This window comes from Perognathus longimembris, chromosome 4, assembly GCF_023159225.1.
Source record: "Perognathus longimembris pacificus isolate PPM17 chromosome 4, ASM2315922v1, whole genome shotgun sequence".
NCBI lineage: Eukaryota > Metazoa > Chordata > Mammalia > Rodentia > Heteromyidae > Perognathus > Perognathus longimembris.
Genome location: NC_063164.1, coordinates 37530628 through 37551426, shown reverse-complemented (window position 1 = coordinate 37551426; position 20799 = coordinate 37530628). Strand labels below are relative to the sequence as shown.

At 39.8% G+C, this 20799-nt stretch overlaps 1 protein-coding gene across 2 annotated transcripts in view; it reads left to right on the top strand.

Annotated features, from left to right (window-relative positions):
• The first annotated feature begins 2390 nt into the window (after positions 1 to 2390).
• The window catches only part of Mfsd6 (major facilitator superfamily domain containing 6), a 68936-nt gene continuing 50527 nt past the window's right edge, over positions 2391 to 20799 (top strand). Inside the window, exons 1-2 of one of the 2 annotated variants that reach the window (XM_048345079.1) lie at positions 2391 to 2450; positions 18246 to 19852. In XM_048345079.1, the coding sequence (XP_048201036.1) occupies positions 18300 to 19852 (1553 nt within the window). In that variant the 5' untranslated portion in view covers positions 2391 to 2450; positions 18246 to 18299. Of the gene's footprint in view, positions 2451 to 2601; positions 2812 to 18245; positions 19853 to 20799 lie in introns of those variants that run through there. The other variant, XM_048345078.1, reaches the window with a different exon arrangement.

Here is a 20799-nt window from a genome sequence, read left to right as displayed (position 1 = left end):
AATCCTACTATTCTTAAAATAATTGTGGTTGTCAGGAAAAGAAATCCTGCCCTAAGAAGGCCAACTAAAACAACACATTTTCCTCTGCTGCCCCATGAGGCTGTCCTGTCCTATCTGAAACACAAACACTAGGTTTGGTTTCTAGGATGACTTGACTTCTTCCCTTTTCAACATGGAACCGCCTTTACAGCCAGGAACTAGCCTATTCTTCCCCCAAGTTCTTCCTGTTCTCTTCCATTTCCTCTCACCTGTGGGAAAATACCTGAAGCAAATTAAAAACTCAGCCTGTTGGCTTCCTTTCCTTTCTTTCTTTCTTTTTTTAAAGTTGTTTCTTCAATAGCTGGACAGATCAGAAAGATGCTGATTCTATTATGCATTTCTATCATGACCCAGCTACCAAGAGGGTACTTTCTGAGCAACCCAGATGCAAACAATGCAGTAGGAAGCCACACTAGACCAGAATCTATACATGCTTAGTCCAAAAATCACCTTACTTGTTTCACTGAAACCTCTAGTGCTCCCTGCCTTTTACTTTTTTTCTTTTTGCCTGTCTTCTTGTTTTTCCTTTATTGTCAAAGTGAAGTACAGAGGGGTTACAGTTTCATAGGTAAGGCAAGTACATTACTTATCCAACTTGTTACCTCCTCCCTCATTCCCCCCCATCTCCCTCCTCCCCTCTCCCCTCCCACTCCCATGAATTGTATGGTTGGTTTACCCCACTAGGTTTTGTAAGTATTACTATTGCAATGGTTTGTCTTTTTATCCTTTGTCTTTCATTTTTGGTATTTCATTTCCCTTCCCTAGTTCCAATACACGTTTACACAGTATTCGGGGTACTAAGATAGGTTGCAGTAACAGCAGAAGTAAAGTGCCTTTTACTTTTATATGTAATATTGGACGTGGATTTATCATGAGGCTAATGTGTTGTATGTTTCAGGAATCTTTCATGGGAACCAGAAGGAACCTAGCAGCTACATTTATAATTGTTTTGCTTTTTTCCTAAAGAGGGACTCCAAATTCTGAAGCTCAGGGATTGTTAAAATTCTCATTTCTAAGATTTTGTACCTAGGAGTTCAATACCTGGACTTTAAAGCTAGCTTTCTCTTCTCTTAGCAGTTTGGGGTAGATTATAATTTCCAGCTTCAGTTTTCTGGTCAAATGGGAATAACATTGCCTATACCAGTAGAATTATGGCAAGGCTTATCAGTACTTGAATGTTATATAATAAACATTAATAAATGTACCACCATTCCTGCTTTTAGCAGAATAAATCATAAACTCTGAGGGCGAGATCTGGTAATTACATTACATGCATACAAAATTACTTGTTGCATAAATACTTCACAAATAAATACTTCATAAATAAATACTTCACAAAATCAACTTCACTCTCTCCATGCCCTTTTGCACATGTCCGGTTACCTCTTCAGTACGGTGCTCCCTTGCGGCCTTGTTAAGCAGGGTGAGCTGTGAGCCTCAGTGTACCCAAGTCCTTTCAAACCCACCAAGAGGTTTACCCCCTTCCTCTAGCCGCTTCCTTTTTCAGGGTCAACTGAGGACAGGGCAGATTAAATGCACAGAGATAACGCACAAGTAGCGTCAGCTGCTCTGTGTCTGGCACCTGAGAGCCCATTAAATGATAGCTATTACCATTCCCATAAGTAGCCCCTATCCTCCGCACCACATCAGCGAATTTTTAAGCCAAGGGAAGAGGAGGAAGGTGCAGGGAGTGTGTGTGTGTGTGTGTGTGTGTGTGTGTGTGTGTGTGTGTGTGTGTGTGTGTGTGTGTGTGTGTGTGTGTGTGTGTGTGTGTGTGTGTGTGTGTGTGTGTGTGTGTGTGTGTGTGTGTGTGTGTGTGTCTGTGTCTGTGTGTCTGTGTGTCTGTGTGTGTGTGTGTGTCTGTGTGTGTCTGTGTGTGTTGGAGGGGATGAGGAGGGATGCTACATCACCGACTGTTCTCCCTTCTCCGCGGGCTTCCCGAGCTGGGCTGGGTGCAGGGGTCCCCGGGGACCCCGGGGCGGGCAGGCGGGCGGGCGGGCCGGAGAGGGGCCGGGAGAGAGGCCGAGCGCCGCGGACGACGTATCTGCCGCCACCGCCGCAGGAGGCGGAGCGCTGCACCTGGCGGCGGGTCCGGGGCGCTCAGCCCTGAAACGGGTCCAGCCGGTCGTGAGCTGGGGCCGCGCCGGTGAGGCCTGGGCCGGGAGAGGAGGAGGAGGAAAAAAAGGGAGGAGCAGCGGGAGACAAGGTCGCGCGGGCGGGTGCGCGCTCCGCTCCCCGCAGTCGGCCGCCCCACCCGGCCGCAGCCGTCGTCCACGCCGCGCCCCGCCCCGCTCCCCGGGGAACGAACAAGCCCGCCGCGCGCGATGGTGCTCCCGGGCCCGAGAGCCGCTGCCCCGCGCCCGGAGGAGAGGGCGCCCCGCGCCCCGCGCCGCTGAGCGCCGCCGCAGCAGGTGAGCCGGGCCTGGGCGCGCGGGGAAGGGGCGCTGGATCGGCGGCCCCACCCCGGCCTCCCCGCCCCGGCCTCCCGCGGGGGACGGGCAGCGTGCACCTGCCGTCCCGGAGGGGGCTCCGGGGAAAAGGCCTCATGGGGGGCTGTCTCCGCCTCGAGCCTCGCTCGCCGCTGCTCCCTTCTTTCCCTTGTCCCTCCCCAGGGCCCCGGGGTCTGTTGTCATCCTTATGGGGTGCCAGGGGGAGGCTGTCGCCGGCGCCCCCGGCGTGATGGGCTCGGGCAGCACTTCCGCAAACGTAATTGGAGTCGGGAAAACAAAGGCGCTACCCGGTGAGCCCTGACGCCAGCCGCTGCTGCCAAAGGTGGGAGATGGGGGGGTGGACCCCAAAAGTCCGGGGCCCTCTGGGACCCCCACTCTTCTGGCCCCCTCGTAATAGACATCCTTGGACAGGGGAGGGGGCGTGAGAATCCCCACAGAGCCCCAGTGACAAGGACATGGCCACTTGAGTGGCAGAAGGAAATAGACGTGGGCCGTCTCGCCAGGTGAACAAATGCCTCTTGCTCTGGCCTGCCGCCATCCGAGGAGAAATTCTGCACCTCGTGCTTGTGCACTTGAACTTAGTGGTATGTCCTGGAGCTCATTTGAAGATAGTGATGGTTGGGGGCGGGGGGAGCGTTGCTAATCCTTCTGGGTCCTATTTATTTCACTGACAGTCTTTTTCCCCGTAAATTGAAGTCAGGGAGTGAAAAATCCCACACATAACTTTCCCTCTCCTTATCCGGTTCCTATGAGGTTATGCATGTGGATTGATTACCTTTGAGGCGAGTACACAGTGCTTTGGGCCTCTCCCACATGCATTTGAAACCACAAACATTTCCTTTCATCTCAAAGCATTCAGTGAGCACCTCACAGACCCACTGAGTATCTGGCCTCTTCATCCTAGGAAAGAACCTTACAGAGTTGGAGTTGTAATTTCAACTGGTGTCTAGTTTTTTGTCTCGGATTTGTCGCATGGACCTGGACTCCAGTTTTCTCTAATGTTTTTTTTTTTTTAAAAAGATGGCTGGATGATAGAAGACCCAATTTCCCCTTGACCTTTTTAAGAAGTCCTCTTCCATGTGGATGGATGTAAAGAATGGGCAGGCACAGAGTTTAGGAATGACTAGCAATGTGTAATAAAAGGAGGTGGATATGTAGTAGGTCTGTAGTTTGGGCAGAGCCATCCCTACAGGGCACTAGCCAGCTAAAGGTGTATGCATTATTGATGACCTTGTTAAGTAAAAGGAGAGGGTAGAATCATTCTCCTTGGGAAGCTTGGCTTTTGACACTTAAAGCTGCAGATGTGGAGAGTATTTTCATTTATTTAGTGGCAATAGGATGGATGATGATGGTGTTTATCACAGGTTGTAAGTAAAATTTTGTGTTTTGCTAAGGAAAAGAGGGGACTGTTGTTAAGGTTCTCACCTTCAAGGCATACTTGAGTTTGAGAGGATCATGTATTTTAATAATTCATTAAAGGTACAAAGCATGCATATATACTTATTTATTTCTAAGGCACTTTCCATGTCTATCCAAGTAAGGTAAATATAAAAACATGACAAAACAATAAGATTTGCACATATTTGGAGGCGTACTGAATCACCAATGACATCTTATATAATTTCTGCATTATTAACAGTAATAAGGCACTTTTTGAGCACTTACTATGTTTAAAACACCATCTGAAATGAGTTAATTTCTAAATCTCTGTGAGTTGTTGTTCTCCTGATTTTGTGCATGATGTAGAAGAAACTCAGAAAGGTTAAGCAACTTATCCTCAGTAAGAGGTGGAATTAGATTTGACTTTGTGTCTCTGGCTCTAAAGCACAGGAAATTTCCACATGGTGTTTCTTCCTGCTCAGGACCCATTAAGCCTCACCACCTACACAGATGCTTTCCTGTGCTACTTTGCCTTTGAAAATGAACATTTCCACATGTGTGCATTACATAAGGTAGCATTTATCCATGTAGGGTAATCTACATACTTATCATATTAGTGCATGTATACTTTCATTTGTTCCTTCCATTTATAGATTGCAAGTACTGTAAAATCTAATGCCACCAAAAATAAATCTTATATTAGGCTAATGGTGGATTTTTTTGCTTACTTCCTTTGATAGTAAATCTTGATTTAGCATTCTTATTGTGGGGAAAGGAAAAGTATTTTAAAGTACATATGACTGCTAGGAGTCATGTATATTAAGTGAAACAAAGCAAGTTGCAGAAGAGATTTTATGTACATTTACTCAAATCTTCAGGCATACATATACATAGACATATAGCTCCAGTTCCTCCACTGTTTAAAGTGACCATGTTAAGAAAGTTTGGGCTTAAGAAAATTGGAACAAGCTTATGTCCTTTTACCATATAAACTAAAAAGCAAAAAATAAGACTAATTCACTTTCTAAAAATCCAAAATAGGAACTGGAGCTGTGGCTCAAGTGGTAGAGCTCCACCCTTAAGCAAAAAAGCTATGGGGAAGAGTTCCAAGACCCTGAATTCAAGCATTCATGCCCCCCCCCCCAAATCCAAAATAGAAATTGAATGGAGCCTAAATTCTGTATTCTCTATTAATGAAATAATGGAGATCAAAGAGAGAGTTGGGGTCCAGGGAAAAGTTGATGTTCAAAAACTAGAGTGCCTTAGTTTTCCTTCCCAATGAGAATATGTTGGTCATACCAGAGTAAGAAGTCCTTTCTTCCTCTGAAGTGTGTCTACATACAAGCATGGAAACATTTTTCTCGCAGAGCCATCTGTAGCATGTAGGAGTCAGAACAGTCAGTTTACCTGCTGTGCCATCTCTGATGAGTTCAGCTGTAATTATTTTTAGATATTTAACTTCAGAAACAGCAAATTATCAAGCCAATCTAGTCTAATCCATATCTATTAAATACAATACCATTTATTGTTCTCCCTAGATCTATGAAAAATTAACAAAAACCAATTCTTAGAATCTTCAAATCCTAAAATTAATACAATTTCCTGCTCAAATTTAAAACTCCAGAGCCAAATAAATCCAGGCTTTTTAGAGTCAAGAAAACACACTCTTCTTGTTCTTTTTTACATGAAGGAAATCTTAATTAATTTGGTTTATTATAAATGTGGTAGGCAATTCTAAGAGAGATCATTATGAAGTTTTTGTACAGGAGATATTCTGACAATTTGAGGGGTCATCACACATTTCATTTTAGGTTTTAGTTATGTTTCACATAGAAATCTCCATCCTTTAATTAGGGAGCTCTATTAAGTCAAATTCAAAATCCTACCCTAGTACAAACCCAGGTTTGATTAAAAAAAAACTGGCTTCTTCAAAGCAATAGCATTTTCTAGAACACATCATTTTTTGAGAAGAAAACATGTCTGATGTGAATTCTCTGTAGAACAATAAAAACACCTTCATGTCTCTACCTAGAGCTTCATAATTCCTCCACAGTTAGTTGCTCAACAGTAGCTGTCTGTGGCCATTTACTGGGCTGACATTTAAGGATGAATGGGGCTTATGTCAGCGTGATGTGTTTTCCTAAATCCTGAATGATACACTGTCCAGTACATAGCCCCCTCATTGGGTTCAGTACCCTTTGCTTTGTAGCTCTTTTGATTCTCTATTTAGAAAGTATTTATTTACTGTTTTGAAAAATAGGATTATCTCAGCTTCATTGATTGGCCAACTTTTGGAAACTACTTAAGTCCTTTACTAAGACAAGTCATGTTTGATTTGTTGGTTTAGAAGCCAAACAGTACTTTAAAACAATTAAAAAAGGCAAGCAACACATTCTTGAGTTTAGGTGACTTATATTGGTATGTGTCTGCTGTCTGTCTTAAAAGCTCCAGTTGTTATTTGGGTCTTTAAAAAGCAAGCATGCACACCCCTATCTCTCAAGCACATACACACATTATGCCTACCTCAGCATCAACAAAAGTCAGCCTGTCAGCCTGTGGTATGTTCATGTCAGTGGTCATAGGCTTTGGCACAGTGGCATGGTTAAGCCATGATGATCTTTTGAAGGCATGTTAAAAATTGGGAAACACAAATGAGAATATCCTTATTACTTTATGACCAGGTGGTCCTATTGCATTTTAAGTTGGTGGGAGGTAGAATGAAAAATGATGGGGCAAAGATGGAAGGAATTCAGGCTCCTAGAAAAGCCATACTCATGAGGTATGACAAAGCATAAATTAAGGGAGGTAGGGACATCTTTCTTGACATCTGTTATGAGTATATTTGAAAAAGGGAGACTAATTCAGGAAACAGTTTGCAAATAGAAAATAGGAAAGTTCAACTGTGACTGTGAAAAAATGTTTAGAAGTGTTTTGGTCTGAGACCAAAAGAGACAGTGGAGAAGGGGGATGGGAACACAATGAGTCATCTGTGGCTGGAGGGAGCTCAAGTGTGGCTTTGTGGAGGATAAAAAGGAGAACTAGAAAGAAGAACTGGTGCTGCCCGAACAAGTCTGATTTGCAGGTTCACCATGCCAAGGGAAAGTGAGTAACGAGTCTGGACTGATACTTAGCTGCCTGTGTGAAGTTGCAGAGAACCTTCGCTCCGCATCAGGTGCTCTCCATTTTCCTCAGGTCTGGTTCTGCATAGGCCTCAGTTAAGTCATGTACTAACTGTGCCTTGAGCCCCTGCACGCCATTGGAGGAACAGGGAAACGTGACCAGCAGAATCCGGCAAGAGTGGGAGCAGTGCATCCTATTATATGAAGGAATTTTCTTAGAGCTGTTCTGGTCACTTCTAGGGAAAAAGTTAATACACTTATTCCAAGGCACTGTTTGTCTCATACACAGCAAAACTTTACAAAGCCCTCATACCAAATGTATAATGCCAAGCCATGATGTCAATTCTAAGAAATTTGGGCTGGAGTTGGATACAGTGGCTTAGCTGCTTAAAGGCTGAGAATAGGAGATTGCAGTTGAGGCCAATCAACTGCACAAGATCCCATCTTAACCAATAAAAACCTTGCACCGTGGCACACCTGTCTTCTCAGCTACATAGGAAGCATAAATAGGAGGATGGTCCAGGATCGTGGTACATGCTAGCCTTGAGCAGAAAAGCTCAGGACAATGTCTAGGCCCTGAGTTAAAGCCCCATGGCGACCACCACCACTAACAACAAAAAATCCTTGATACAAATGAGTTTATCCCAAAGAGTAAAGCTTCTTTAGCTGTTACTGTATGGCTTCTTAATTCTGCTTCCAAATGCTGTCTCTGGAATTGTTTTTACCTAATGGACAAATGGCCCCTTAGTTCATCTTTATGAGGGAGTTCAAAAGATTTTGCTTTTGTATTTTCAAAACACTAAAAATGACACATTTCATTTTTTATGTAACAAAGCTCTCTATTAAAGGAGTAAAATCTCAATGCTAGAACCCTTTAAGAGGCCCTTTGAGTCATTTCTACATGACTCACAGCCCGTGTAGATCATCAGACTTCAGTTTGACATCTCTGATCTCCCAGAAACTCCAGTCATAGGTGCCACAATGACCACTCAAATGTTTTGCATTTAAATCATGTATTCTTTCTTTATCACATTAAAAGTAAGTGATAAGCTATACAGTAGTGACATGTGTTATCAATGACTTTCAAGAAATATAGGCTGGAGTTGCATATAGTGGCTTATCACTTTAAAAGTAATAAATGCTTATTGAAGAAAAATTCAGTCAATCATAAGAAAACTTAAAGTCAGTCCCTATTGTACTACCCAGAGATAATATTTGGGTGTTACTTTCTTCAAGTCTTTTTCTAAAATATATTTCATATGAAGTTCATAGAATAAGGATAACAACTCTTAAGGCACATAGAGAATGGTGCCCTGTTTCTCTCAGTGTGGTAAATTTTCTCCTATATTTATGTTCTATTTTCCCATCAAATAAGGACATAAGATTCTAGCACCCTCATTTATTTAACTGCCCCTATTACTCATTGCTTACTTTGTTTCAATTTTGATTATTATGAAGAGTATCTCTCGTCCTCATCAGGATTAAATATTTCCATTGCAAAAATAATAGAATGGTATGTATCTTAAAAGTATTTTTAATAGGCTCAATAATAAAACTTTTTCTGAGGGAAATTATATCATATGACTTGATAGCACATAACTGTTACTATATCAGAACTCTAATAGCACAAGAAACAAAATTAAATAATTTTAAATTACATATGCTAGGATGTGCTAAGTATATGGATTATTTTTAGACTGTAATGCATTATAAGTTAAAATATCATTGATGGTAGCTCTATGTGTGTAGAAAAATAGATTTTAAACCTGGAGGTGTGTATTCTAGCTTCAATTGTAAAGTCATAAAAAATGTCTTAGAAGTAAGCACCTATGTTCAAGCAACTATAAGTTTTTTGTCCTGTGGATAGATTGAACTTTCTTTAATCCTCTTAATTTCTTCAATGTCTAGTATTTTCAGAATAGCCAAATGATAATACAAGTCTTTTATTGAGCATTTATTAAAGACACGTTGTAAATACAATGTTAACATACTATTTTAAGGTCCTATACTATATATGCATATGTATATATGTATACATATATATACACTAAAGGTATATACTAAAATATACTATTTTTAAGGTCATACTGTAAGTTAATGCCATAGTAATACCTAGAGATATGTTCTTATTTTTTATTATAACTCTTATTTTCCATGGTCGGACTTTTCAGAGTTCTAGTATTTTGTATTTTTGACCCCATAGTTCTGTCCTATTCATAATTATCAAATTTGGCCAATTTCTGAACAGACTTGGAAAACATTGTTTACTTTTGGATAAAGGAAGAATTTACATAAGTGGATTTGAAAAACAACACCTTATACCATTCAAATTGAATTATAATTTATCTTTTTTGAAAAACTGGTACATGTTCTATATAGGTTGTCTCATATGTATTACAAAATGTAAATTATTGGAAATAGTTTTTGCTAACACTTTATTTTTTTAAATTTATTTATTTATTATTTATTTATTTATTTAAAATTTTTATTTTCAAACTGATGTACAGAGAGGTTACAGTTTCATACGTTAGGCACTGGATACATTTCTTTTACTGTTTGTTACCTCCTCCCTTATTCCCCCCTCCCCGCTCCCCATTTGCCCCCAAGAGTTGTCGCTAACATTTTAAATGAATAATTGCTTTCATATCTGACCCTAAAAAAAAAATCATTTGAGGCCTGAAGGGCACAGCTCAGGTGATAGAGTCCCTATTTAGCTTGCCAGGGGCTGTAAGTTCAAAACTTAGTACAGGCAAAAATAAAACAAAAAAAAATCCAACTATTTTGTACTTTGAAAAGATAAGAAATCTGGGCTGGGAATATGGCCTAGTGGTAGAGTGCTTGCCTTGTATACATGAAGCCCTGGGTTCAATTCCTCAGCATCACATATTTAGAAAAAGCCAGAAGTGGCGCTGTGGCTCAAGTGGTAGTAGAGTACTAGCTTTGAGTGTTCAGGCCCTGAGTTCAAGCTCCATGACTAGCAAAAAAAACCAACAAAACAAAAACCAAAAAAGACCACTGAAAAGATAAGAAATCTTAGATCTTCCATATTAGCTTACTGGTAATGAAAGAAATTTATGTTCATAAAAGTAATACATAATATGATAGCTTTTTGATAGTCAATGAAGTTGTATATCCCCTAACCTTTTTTACCTGTCCTACTACCTGTAAGGTGTTTGGAGACTATTTTGCTATGGAGTCCCAGGCTCCTCTAGCGTCTCCTGTCTGAGAAAACACATGAGGACAGAGGTGCATTCATCTTTATTAGAGGACTATGATAGTAATATGCATATATATTTGAAAGCAAGGAGAGCACAAATAAGTGACAGCTTTATTTAGGCCTTCAGAATAACTCCATGGTTCCTAAAGGTTAGAACCATGGAGATTCTAGTGGCTGGCAATCCCAGGCTTAGGCTCTGGATAGAGATGTCTTGGTGAGATGCCTTGCTACCAATCTAGAGAGAAAAGTAAGAGAAATTGCTACTGGTGCACCCTGAAATATTTTAGGATCTTAATATTCAGTTTGGTTATCTCAGTACTCCTACTATTTATAATATCATTTCAGTGGAGAAATAGTTCTTAAGCTTAAGCAATTAAGTACAATGTATTTTGGGAACCTGCCTGTTCAAGTGCTTGCTTCTCTTAAATGAAACACTTCCTTGTCCAACCTTGATCTTTATCTTTGTGTAGGAAGAGATGGATATATTTGCTTCTACTTTCACATAAACTTCTCTTGATCCTATTAAGCCCCTATGTTGTATTCCTTCTTAACAGAGAAACAGCACAGTATTGGCAGCAATTCAATTAATTACACTTCCTATTCACATGTTAATTTTTTTTCTTCTTGAGAAAACTCCAAAGACATAAATGTTTTCTAAAATACCTTTTCCTGCTGTAATATAAACTGTTACTTGCTACTTGTTCCTCCTGCTGGGTTTGTGTTAAGACAGGAAGTTTATTTGAAAAGTAGAAGGAAATGAGATTCTGGAGTCTGCTTCAGATTGACATTATACATTATGCTTTGTTTGCTCTGTATTTAATTAAAAGCCTGAAACTAACAAATAGGAATCTACTCTCATAATGATTGATAAAGTCTAAAGGACCTAAAATATAATTTATTTAAATTAACATTTAATTGTTTCCACAAAGTGAAAATAAAAATCTACCTGGGTTTTTATTACTAAAGCTACTTTCATGATTAAAAGCAGCCCTTCTTCTCACACTGAAAGATCAAGTTTTGTGTTTTGTTGTTTATTCTCTTGGCAGATGGATGGGAAATAGAGAATTCCAGCTTCTTTCACATTTGGTGGTATTACAAATATAAGTAGAATGTTTGTACTGAGGAATATATTTTAAATGCCTAGTTATTTCTGCCTAGAGATACTAATTTATCACTCCAGTTCAACAATGTGTTTCCCCATTGATGCTGCCCTTAGCCTCCTCTTGTAAATAAGGCTAGGTTGGGCACTAGGAAACCAGCATGGACACAAATCCATGGACAACAATGTGTTAAATGCCAGCCTAGTTCAGGGTGGTATCAGGCAGTTCTAGGACCATCACTTAGAAAGAATACTTTTGGCATAACTGTCTAAATAGTATAACCTGGAATAAAACTATAGCTATCACTGCTGCCACCACTAAACAGAGCAAGAAGGGAGGACAACATTTAATCTAGTCTGGGTGTCAAAAAGGTTGCCTTAGATGCATCTTACAAAATACCATTGGTTCTGAAAGATATTGTCAGAGCATTTTTGTTGTTTTTCAAAAATTGCCATCAGTGATAAGATCCTGCACTCCAATAGAAGTTGAAATGTTAGGACATCCCTAGTAGGGACTGCAGTAGTAAAACCATGCTGATTTATTTTCCAGGCTGCAGCTGGGATGAAGTTTGTAAAATGCAAATGTAGCCATCTACGCCTCTGCTTAATTCGCTTCAGTGCATCCCCATTGCTCTAAAAACAAATCATGCCTGTGAGTTCCTTTACATGGCAGGCACTGTGCTAAGAGTTCCAAGTGCCATATGCTTTTCACCTTCAAAGCTACCCTAACAGAAAGTGTTGGGACAGTCCCAATTTGTCAATGAGAAGACCAAGACTTTGAGAGGTTACTAGCCTTTTTAGAGCCTGAATGCTAATCAGTGGGATTGCAATCTCATTCAGAATGTTTTCTCATTCAGGCAGGCCCTCTGGATCAAGTTCCCCTGTTCCTCTTCCGGGATACTTCCTACATCCTTTAAGGCCCTATGACTTCCATATCACTCATACTTGCTCCTGTTTTAATGTTGGCACAGTTCCATTCATTGTGGTTGTGTTTACCCCTACAGCTCTCTCACTATTGGCGTTGAGAGCAGACACTGTGATCTTCACCATGTGAACTATGGGTCATCAAACAGTAGATGGAGCATTACATGATGTTCCATCTAATAGATGGTGCTCAGTTTCTAACAGTTGGGTTTAAAATATAATGTCTTTATTTTTCATTTTTCCATCTGTAACATACTACTTGTATTACATCATTCCTCAGCTTAACGGTCAAGGTGCTCTGTATTCCATTGCTGCCTGGTTGCTTCATATGCCCTACAGCCTGGTATAAATCTTTTAAAGAGCCACTGTATGCTTCCCATTTCCCATCCTAGAAGTGTTTCCACTCACCTTTGCCTGAGGCAAACCCTATCCATCTTTCAAGGTTCAATTTAAATCTCTTATTTTCATGCCAGTTCCTGTCCCATGCTGTAAGCTCTCTCAAGTTATATCAATAATACTCTGGCTTGAAAACAGACATTTAAGTGTACAGATTTCATATTACATCCAGGGAAATTATGGTAAAGATCAATCAAGCTTCTGCTTCTGTGTCTGTAAGAGTTGTTTTGTTACTAATTAATGCTGTAGGACTTTTCATTTTTTTGACTTAGGTCTTAACTAAGCGTATGTGTGTGTGTGTGTGTGTGTGTGTGTGTGTGTGTGTTTTAGACTCATTGGGTCTGCTATAAAGCAAGTGTTGACACATAGACCAAATATTTAGCATCAATATCTAGTACAGTCCATCCAGTACAGTACATCTAGAGGCATGATAAGGGCTCAGGCAGCCTGGGTCTGAATCCCAGCTCTTATTCCCCATGTGATCTTGGGGCTTGTTACTTGCCTTCTCTGTGCCTTAGTTCCTGGTCTATAAAATGGAAAGCAATCATACCCACTCCAGAGAACTGTTGTGAGGATGAAGTGAGTTAATACTTGTTAAACCCATTACAAGAATTACCTTAAGTGTTTAATGTACTTAATAATATTCTGATGAAAATATAGTGCACTAAGCCTTGTTAAAATATAAATATACCATCAAGGTGGAATAGCCATGGGTTAAGTGTGGATCTGTTTGTGATCTAGCAGACAAGTTTTACTAGGATCCACGAAAGGCTCTCCAAGAATGGCAAGGGTGGCAACCCTGGTTTCTGGGAGGAGGCTCCGTCCCCTGGAATGCTGTGTTTGCAGCTCTGGGAGCCCTGGAGGCACCACTAATTGCTTAGAGGGTTTGGGCTGGAAGCTGGACTGGCAGGACAAGGACAAGTCTGGCTTCTTTACATTTTGTCTCAAGCCATTAAAGAGCTGTGTCACAATATGATGGAAAGAAGAAAATTCCAAAGTAGTCATTCACTTATATACACGTTAATTCCCTGTGCCTTGTCTAACTTATAAAACCAGTTTAAGCCCATTGTTTCATGGCATTGGCTAAATGTCTAGCAAATGCCAAAGCAAGTCTGATGTTAGAAAATGCTAGAGGCATAAACAATGTTCAGGCTCATTTGTAGTGATTTCCCTTTGTCTACACTGACATGCATCTCAGGAGTGGTAAGAGCGATGTTTTAAGACTCCATGATCCAAAGACATAGAGAATGGCCAGTAATAGCTGACAAAGTAAAGCTAGCTTCCAAGGTTCAAGTAGATTTCCCTGTGTTACAGCCCTAACCCTGTCTCTAGGAAACACTGGATGACAATGACAATGGCACAAGGAAAAAAGTCACTGCCATGTTACCTGGTGATGGTTTCCTCTCCACCTTGGGTATGATGTCACTGCTATGTTCACAGCACGCATTCTTTTTTTTTTTTTTATAATTTATTTATTAATTAAACAAAAAAAAATTTTTTTTTTTTTTGGCCAGTCCTGGGCCTTGGACTCAGGGCCTGAGCACTGTCCCTGGCTTCTTCCCACTCAAGGCTAGCACTCTGCCACTTGAGCCACAGCGCCGCTTCTGGCCGTTTTCTGTATATGTGGTCCTGGGGAATCGAACCTAGGGCCTCGTGTATCCGAGGCAGGCACTCTTGCCACTAGGCTATATCCCCAGCCCTAAACAAAAATTTTTGACAAGGTGTTGTGCAAAAGGGGTACGGTTACATAATAGGGCAGTGTATACATTTCTTGTGATATCTTACACCCTGTTTTTCTTTCCCTTCCCTAGGTCAGGTAGACATAAATACATTATACAGTGTACCAAAAACATATACAGTAGCCACATGGCCTACGCCAAAGGAAATTCACCTAGGGCTTTAAATGTAATGTCGACAATAGAGTTACAGCACACATTCTTGTTGTCTTGGTCAATCTGACCTTGACAATCACTGTCCTAAATGATATATATTGTTTTTATATGATGCCTTTTACCGCCAGAACTTTAATCTACTTCTATATTCATATAGTTATGGGTAACCATGTTTTTGTACCATGTGAATTTAGACACTTAATTAAAGCAGCTATCAATTTTAGCATGAATGATTTCATTGTCTCTCAATAATTAAGAAATAGCTGCCATTTGAATGACTCAGTGCAGATACTGGTAGGATACCTTTTAATGCTGTGTTATATTTGCACTGTAGTGGTGTTGATTACTATAATTAGAGTGTGCTAGGTGAGAAAACTTTTCTGGCTCTCTAAAAACTAAGCATAAATCCTTCTTACCCAATTAGGACTGATGCAAACCTGTGATAGAGAGTTCTTGAAGTTTCTGAATTTCTATAATTTGAAATGTCTCTTCATTCTTTTTGTTTGTTTTCTTGTTTGTTTGTTTGTTTTTTAGCAGTATCAGAGTTTAAACTCAGAGCCTTGCATTTCTAGGCAGATAGCCTCCCATTTGAGCCATGCCCCTGGCCCTTTTTTTCTTTTTTTTTTTTTTAAATAAGGTCTTATGTTTTTTCCTCAGATCACAATACTTCGATCTATGCCTACCCTGTAGCTGAGGTCACAGGAACATACCACTATGCCTGGTTGCTAGTTTAAACTACAGATGTATTCCATGCCATATGCAACCCTCACTCTTCTTTTAGTTTCTTCTTTGTTTCTCATCTCTCTTTCTTTCTCTTTTAAAAAAGAATTTTAAGACTTATGAGTTTAAAACAAAACATTTGTTGAATAGATTTGTGTTTGTTGACCACTGTCTTGGTCCGATCCAGTTGCTACAATAAAATACCCTATGTGGACTTAATAGTTTATTTGTCACAATTCTAGGGACTGTGAAGTCTATGGCACCAGTAGATTGTTGAGGGCCTGATGAAGGCCTGTTTCCTAGGGTGGAGACAGCTGCTAATTTCCTGTGTCCTTAACTTGGCCTTTTCTGAGCAGGTACACATGGAAAAATACTTTTTGTCTTTCTGTTTTATGGAGCTACTACAGGAGGATGATCTCACTCCCAATGCTCCTTATAAGTCCAAAATATACACCTATATAGTCACACTGAGAGTTAGAGCTTTGATTTAAAAATTGAGGGGAACACATATATCCAGCTCCTATCAACTTCATCAACAAAATTTCCCCTCACTTTGGAAATGCTAAATATGTAATTCAGCCTGTATTTTACCAATCTTTACATTTTCTCTCAACTTGCAGTAAGTTAAATGTAGTCTTATATAGACAGAGATCACAACTTTGGACAACATTGAAGTTTATTAAAATGTAGAGGTTATTTCTGATTATCTCTTTTATCCTCAGTCCTGTGATTACAGACTCCACTTTAGTTATACTTTTATTTCATAGCTGTTATAAAGAGCTCTCCAAGTTTTGCTTCTTTATTAAGATCTAAATATAACATGATGATATCTAAAACTCAATGTCCTCTACTCAAATTTTTTTAATTTTTAGATTTGAAGTTCATATAAAAGTTACCTGAGTGTGGTTTTGATAAAAATGGAACTGAAATGTTAGCGCAGTTCCTCAGTTACTTGGAGTTCGTTGGTACCTTTTCCCCTCAACTTGTTAGTATTTTGAGAATTCCTTAATATCAGGACTTATTTAATAGAAGAAACCTTTTACAATCTTATAATCAGAAATATGCATGGCTTTGGAGGAAAATACACACAAAGGTTTCAGTTACTGTAACGTGAGAGATTTTACATCTTTGGATTAGCATTTGGGCATCAATTCTCCAATATAACTTGGACAATTCATGGAATTTTTCCCTTTTAGGAAGACTTTGTGTCCCCCTCAAACCTACTTGATAAAGTCTTGGCAGTTGATTTGTGGAAGAAAATTAATTAATTAAAGGCTATAATATCACCCCTGTTTAGAATTCATGCAGTCAGACACTCTGCACAATTCCCAAACATAGTTTTAGTCAGTGATGGAAAGATACCAGTAGCCAGTTTAAATTACTGTCACTTGCAAAGCCACAGCACATCTGACTGCACATAGCTTTCTTCTTTTTTCTTTAATTCAAGTTAGTGTTCTAACTCTTCCACAACAACACAAGCATTACATACATTAATGGTGCCACATTTCCATACATGTGAACACTGTACAGTGTTTAAGTCTGGTTAAATGTCTTTCCCCAGACATCCACCATTTCTTTGTGCTGAAAACTTGTAGTCAACTTTCTTCTAACTTTTGTAACTTAAATTTATTTTTATTCTTGAAAATAGTGATGTATGTATAATGTTTGAAAACAATAAGGCAGTGTACAAGGTCTGTTTGAAAAAACAAATAATGGCAACAGGAACTGCTCAGACTCTGTGCCCTCCCCTCTCATTTGTTGGTTTGGTATTTTCATTTTCTGACTTCTGAAGAAGGCAAAATTTATTATGTTTCCATTACATGAAATTCAGAGTTAACTCACTTCCCCACTCTTTACTGTGAATGCCTGCCCAGTCTTCTCTAGTACCCTTTCTTCCCAGTGTAGTTGGGTAGCAGTTGGGGTGAGTTCAGTTAGCATTATTTACACTAGTATGAATGAAATTACAGTGGAGATGTGTAGCAAACTGTGATTATTTTCTTTTCCTGTAAAACTTTTTCTTGTCATGTTCTGTTTGCTTATCATTCATTTATCTCTGAGCCCTGTACCAGTTGCCTAAATTTCCTCATAGGACTTGTTCAGATACAGTGATATTTTATGGATGTCATTTAGCCAGCTGTCTCTCCTAGAGGTTTCTAGACCTGCTAGACCGGTTGCCCTTTGTGCCTGGTTCACAGCTATTATCCTGGCATCTCTTACCCGCCCTGTTTTCCTGTGCCTGTCTCTCATGTCAGATGACCGAGTTCCAATAGCCCACATCTTACTGTTGATGAGGCGGCACACACCAAGACAGAGAACAAGAATAAATTAACTTTTTCAAAACTTACATATGTAAAATGACCTTAATTCATTGTGGCTGTTATTGCGTTTTAATTCTTCCTAACTTGGATTATGTCTACAAAAGTGTATGATTATTGTCATTTTATTTGGTTCAGGGAAAGAACCACACTAGATATCTGTAATATGCCCAGTTCACCCAACTTTATACATTTCAAACACAACAAACATGTCTTTCAATTTTGAGCTCAGGAATTAAAGATAAGTCATTTCAAGTTATACCTAAAATAATAATTGGGGAGGGTTTTCATCATTAACTCCACGTAGAATCATAGTATTTTTAGTTTACTGCTAAATCCTCCTTTATCCTGTCGATTTCATACAGGGTTTCGTATGTTCTTATATAGAAAATGTAGCCCATTTCAAGGAAAACAGCTTAAAAATAAATATTCTTTGTGGCCAATGACTCATTACATCATTCAATGGCAGATTTGTTGCTGCTCAGATTCACCCTAAATCTTTTTATTCATTCCCAGGGGAATTCTACAAGTATTAGGGATTACATTGAGAATAGAAAATGACTTCTAGAGTCGTGATTTTACCTCTCAAACAAAGTCAATGCACTGAGAAGCCTAAAATAATTCAGAAATTAAAAATAGCCAGAACTATTCAGACTTTTCATTACTAAACTATCTTTTATATTTTACTTTCCAGATCACCCATCTGAAGTTTGAAGGTCATCAACTTTTTTGATGGTAGTGGGAAGCCATGGCGGCAGATGATAAAGTTGCTATTTTAACTGATGATGAAGAGGAGCAGAAGAGAAAATACGTGCTTGCTGACCCCTTTAACGGTATTTCTAGGGACCCAGATCCACCCTCAAATGAAACGCCCTCCTCCACAGAAACATCTGCTATTCCCGAGGAGGAAATAGACTGGATAGAAAAACATTGTGTTAAAATAAACAATGATCTTCTCATTTCCAAGGTTTTTTATTTCTTCTTTTACTCTGCCTATGGCTCTCTTTACCCACTTCTGCCTGTGTATTATAAGCAGCTTGGAATGTCACCAAGCCAGAGTGGACTCCTTGTAGGTATTCGATATTTTATTGAATTCTGTAGTGCCCCCTTTTGGGGTGTTGTTGCAGATCGCTTCAAAAAGGGCAAAATTGTCCTCCTCTTTTCACTTTTGTGTTGGGTTTTGTTCAACCTGGGGATTGGATTTGTCAAACCTGCTACCTTGAGATGTGTACCAAAGATTCCCCCAACAGCTCGCCCTACCAACGCAAGTCATCCAGTAACCATCCTGCCAATGAATTCTTCTGCTGTCTCTTTCCTTACCATGTCACCAAAAATTCGTGAGAAAAGAAACCAGCCTTCTTCCAACTGGTCCACATTAGAACCCAACAGCATAGGTACTGATGTCTATACAACAGCTTTGTCCAAGACCAGTGAGCCCACCCTGCAGCCCCAAACAGAAGGTGTTACTGACCATGTGATAGACCTGATCTTGAATGCAAGCACAACAATAATCCCTGTTCCCACAAGCAATGTCACCAGGGAGACGACCACAGCTATTGTCACTACCACCAAATCCTTACCATTGGACCAAGTCACTCTTGTCTATGATCAACAGGAAGTTGAAGCAATATTCTTGGTGATCTTGGTAGTTGTCATTATAGGAGAATTTTTCAGTGCCTCTTCTGTAACAATTGTGGACACGGTGACACTCCAGTATCTGGGAAAACACAGAGATCGCTATGGATTGCAGCGCATGTGGGGCTCCCTGGGCTGGGGCTTGGCGATGCTGTCTGTGGGTATTGGAATTGACTACACCCACATAGAAGTGCTCATTGATGGAAAGGGGTGTAAGCCCCCTGAGTACCGGAACTACCAGATTGTCTTCATTGTCTTTGGAGTTCTCATGACCATGGCCTTGATTGTTGCTACTCAGTTCCGGTTCCGCTACAACCACTTTTCAAACAATGAGAGTAAAGGGAAAGAAGTGGAGATCCCTCAGGTAGAAAGGAACAACTCTACAGAATCCTCTGAGGAGACTCCCACCACCACCAGCCACTCCCAGGCCTTCAATTTTTGGGACTTGATCAAACTGCTCTGCAGCGTGCAGTATGGCTCAGTGTTGTTTGTGGCTTGGTTTATGGGTTTTGGATATGGCTTCGTGTTCACCTTTCTTTACTGGCATTTGGAAGATCTGAATGGAACAACAACCCTGTTTGGCGTGTGTTCAGTCCTGAGTCACGTGTCTGAGCTGACAGCTTATTTTTTCAGTCACAAGCTTATTGAATTGATTGGCCACATCAGGTAAGAAATGCTTACGTATGGCAAACTAACTTGATCTTTTTATGAGCTATAGCTCTTTGTATGTTTTAGCATATTTAAGCATATTGTTATTTTAGGATTAGGGGTGGGGTGAGAATGTAGCTTTCTGTTGCTCTTTGTCCTTAAAATAGAAACAATAGATGGAAGGCATGAATTTGGCTGGATTATTTGAGACAGACAAACAAACAACAAAAGTGGCTTCCTCCTCTCTCCCACTCCTCAGAAAAGCTCTATAAGCTGCTTAGCTATGTGCTAAGAGTCTACCAGTAAGCATTTTCAGGTATAGACCTTCAACCTAGTGAGCTGTATTGTTTATTCTGTGGACCTTGAAGAGCCACTTGTCTCAGGCATTTATGAAGGAGGGGTTAATGAGGAAAGTGAATTACATTTTGCTAGCCTTTATTTATTCTCATAAACTTAATAAATAACATAGAGCTTTGATAAATGGCATATAAAGATGGCCAGGGACTGGGGATATAGTTTAGCAGTAAAGTAGTTAGCATATGCATATGGCTTTAAATTCTATCCCTGCCAAAAAAATGCTAGCCATTGAATTTAATACTCCATGAGATCACATGGAGGAAATCATGCATGACTTTAATTCTAGTGGTTATGTGAATCTGCAGTTTCTTCTTTCAAGAAGACATTGACTATTTAAGAATCTTCCTTTCTCCTAAAATTTTCCTTACAGGCCTTTTAGTGTTTTATTTCAATAAAAATGAAAAATAGAAGTGCTTACTATTGCAAATAAGCAATATCTTTTTATAGGATATAGCTCACTGGTTCTTTGTTGTTTAGGATTTCTCACTATTGATGCTTGCCTATTGCCTGATTGAAGAGGTCCTTGTTCTTTACAGAGCTTTTTTTCTCCCCTGGTTTATAATTTGATCAGAAATGTGAAGCCACCTTCACTTAAAATATTCTTTCCT